Genomic DNA, 2,480 nt, shown 5'->3' on the forward strand with positions numbered 1-2,480 from the left:
CTACCATATTGGACAGCTCAGAGACAGAACATTTGCATCAGCACAGAAAGTTCTGTTGAATAGCACTGGCCTAGAACAGTAAGGCATTACCAGCAATTTGTTGTTATTAGGTATTTTCTAGTGACATGAGAGGGTATTGGTGCCTGGGGCCTTGAGGAATGTGTTAACCCAGGGCAGTCAATGCTCACTGATATCAGCTATTATAAATTTCTACCCTTGTTATGCCCTTGATCATCTTTCAATGTTACATAACTCTGAAACTCATTTTTTTCCTTTTTCTTTTTCTCTGCAGACCTATCCCTATTTGTTCTGTTGTTGTGATAAATAGCCAACTTGATAAAGTTGAAGGAAGGAAATTTTTTGTTTCCGCTAATGTTCAAAGTGTTGATGAGAAGACCCTATACTCAGAGGCAACAAGTAAGAAGCTGCTACTATCTCTTTTGAGGGGTTGGGTTGGGTTGGGTTGGGATTTTTGTGTGTTTGCTTTTTGGTTTGGTTTGGTTTTTTGTTTTGGTTTTATAATACACACACACACAGAAATTCTTTTATTTTCGTTTGGTTTTGTTTTTGTTTTTTTGAGATAGGGTCTCACTCTATAACCCACCCAGCCTAGAGTGCCGTGATGTCAGCCTAGCTCACTACAACCTCAAACTCCTGGGATCAAGGGATTCTCCTGCCTCAAGCTCCCAAGAAGCTGGGACTACAGACATGTGCCACCACACCCAGCTAATTTTCCTATTTTATGTAGAGATGGGGTCTCACTCTTGCTCAGGCTGGTCTTGAACTCCCAGCCTCAAACGATCTTCCTACCCCAGCCTCCCAAAGTGCTAGGATTACAGGCATGAGCCACTGTGCCTGGCCTCAGAAATTCTTACTTCCCTTTCATGTAAAGAACAAGTTAGAGGTATTCTTATACATTGCTGGTACAGGGCTATCTGCCAATATCTATCAAAATTACAAAGTTGTGTGCCCTTTGACCCACTTCAGGACTTTATCTCACAAGTACATTAAGGTATGCAAAATTACAATGTATTAGGTTGCCATGGGTTGCAGTAATTGTGTTACTCATTAAACATTATTTATAATAGCAAAAGATTGACAAAACATAGATATCCATCCATAGGAGAAAGAACTACAGCTCATCTATAAACTATTTCGTGTATGTATGCCATAAAAAATACTGTGGTGCCATAAATAAGAATAAGGAAGGTCTTTGACATGGAGCTGTCTCATTAACGTATATTGAATGAAGAACACAAGATGCAGGACAATGAATATAATATGTTATCATTAGTGTAAAAAAAGTAGAGAGGTTCTTCCCATTCTCCCCTCCAAGTACTAACCAGGCCCGACCTTGCTTAGCTTTGGAGATCAGATGAGATCGGGCACATTCAGGGGGTTATGGCCGTAGACTCTTCCTGTTCTCTTCCTCTTTTTTTCCTCTCTCCCTTTCACCCTCCCCTCCTTCCTGAATAATTTATTCCAAAGGCCATTAGGTAGAGTTGGGCTTTGTTGGCCCTAGGATAAGAAGAGGCCTCAAGAGAGGGGTGGCTACAGTGGCCCAGCACAGTGTCAGAGCCTGAATGGGGTGAGATGTCTGCACAGGGAATGGCCCAGGCAGGGTGTCGGAGCCCAAGCAAAGTGAGGAAGGTGTCCCATGGAGAGTGGCGTGTGGATCACCCATGCTGGGTGAGGGTGACATCTGTAAGGGCTGGCAGCAGTGCTGGGAGCCACGTTCCCACTGTCAGAGATGGGAGTTATATAGAAAGAGAGAAAATAGAATAAACCCTATGGTGTTGGGTGGAAACCGGGGACATTAGACATGTGTAGTTTTCCAATCTTTTGCTCTTGCAAATAATGTTGTAATGAATAAATATGTTGTCATTTTGCACATATTTTGGCAAGTAACTCTCTAATGGTTTTGGGGGAAGTATATCTTCATACTCACCTCATAATTTTTCTGTTGGCTTGAAATTATTTAAAAATAAAAAATAATAAGTGGGAAGGAGGGGGAAATACATGTATGTACTTGTACGTGCATAGACTATGCCAAAAAAGTCACACACATGATTTGTTACTTCTCAGGAGTAATATTGGTTACATCTGGGAAGGGGTCTGGGTAGGTGGGGAGGGAGATTCCACTGTATACCCTTTGGTATCTTTTGAAAGTGGCTATGTGAATAGATTACCAGGAGAGGAGTTAGATTTTATGGGGCCCCCAAAGCTTATACATTTTAGGAAGCCCAATTTAAGAAAAGGAATGCAAAATTAGGTACAGAAGTGAAACTTGATTTAAAATAGGAAAAGAGCTGAGGCGCGGTGCCTCACGCCTGTAATCCTAGCAGTCTGGGAGGCCAAGGCAGGTGGATTGCTTGAGCTCAGGAGTTCGAGACCAGCCTGAGCGAAAGCGAGACCCCGTCTCTACTAAAAATAGAAAAAAATTAGCCAGGCAACTAAAAACAGAAACAAAAAACCAGCTG

At 42.1% G+C, this 2,480-nt stretch overlaps 1 protein-coding gene across 1 annotated transcript in view; it reads left to right on the forward strand.

Moving 5' to 3' along the window:
• THEM4 (thioesterase superfamily member 4) overlaps positions 1–2,480 on the forward strand; it is a 51,602-nt gene that overhangs the window by 46,411 nt on the left and 2,711 nt on the right. Inside the window, exon 5 of the mRNA XM_012658510.1 lies at positions 293–417. Coding sequence (XP_012513964.1) covers positions 293–417 — 125 coding nt within the window. The remainder of the gene's footprint in view (positions 1–292; positions 418–2,480) is intronic.

The sequence above is a fragment of the Propithecus coquereli genome, unplaced genomic scaffold (genome assembly GCF_000956105.1).
Source record: "Propithecus coquereli isolate 6110/MARCELLA unplaced genomic scaffold, Pcoq_1.0 Scaffold59, whole genome shotgun sequence".
Taxonomy (NCBI): Eukaryota; Metazoa; Chordata; class Mammalia; order Primates; family Indriidae; genus Propithecus; species Propithecus coquereli.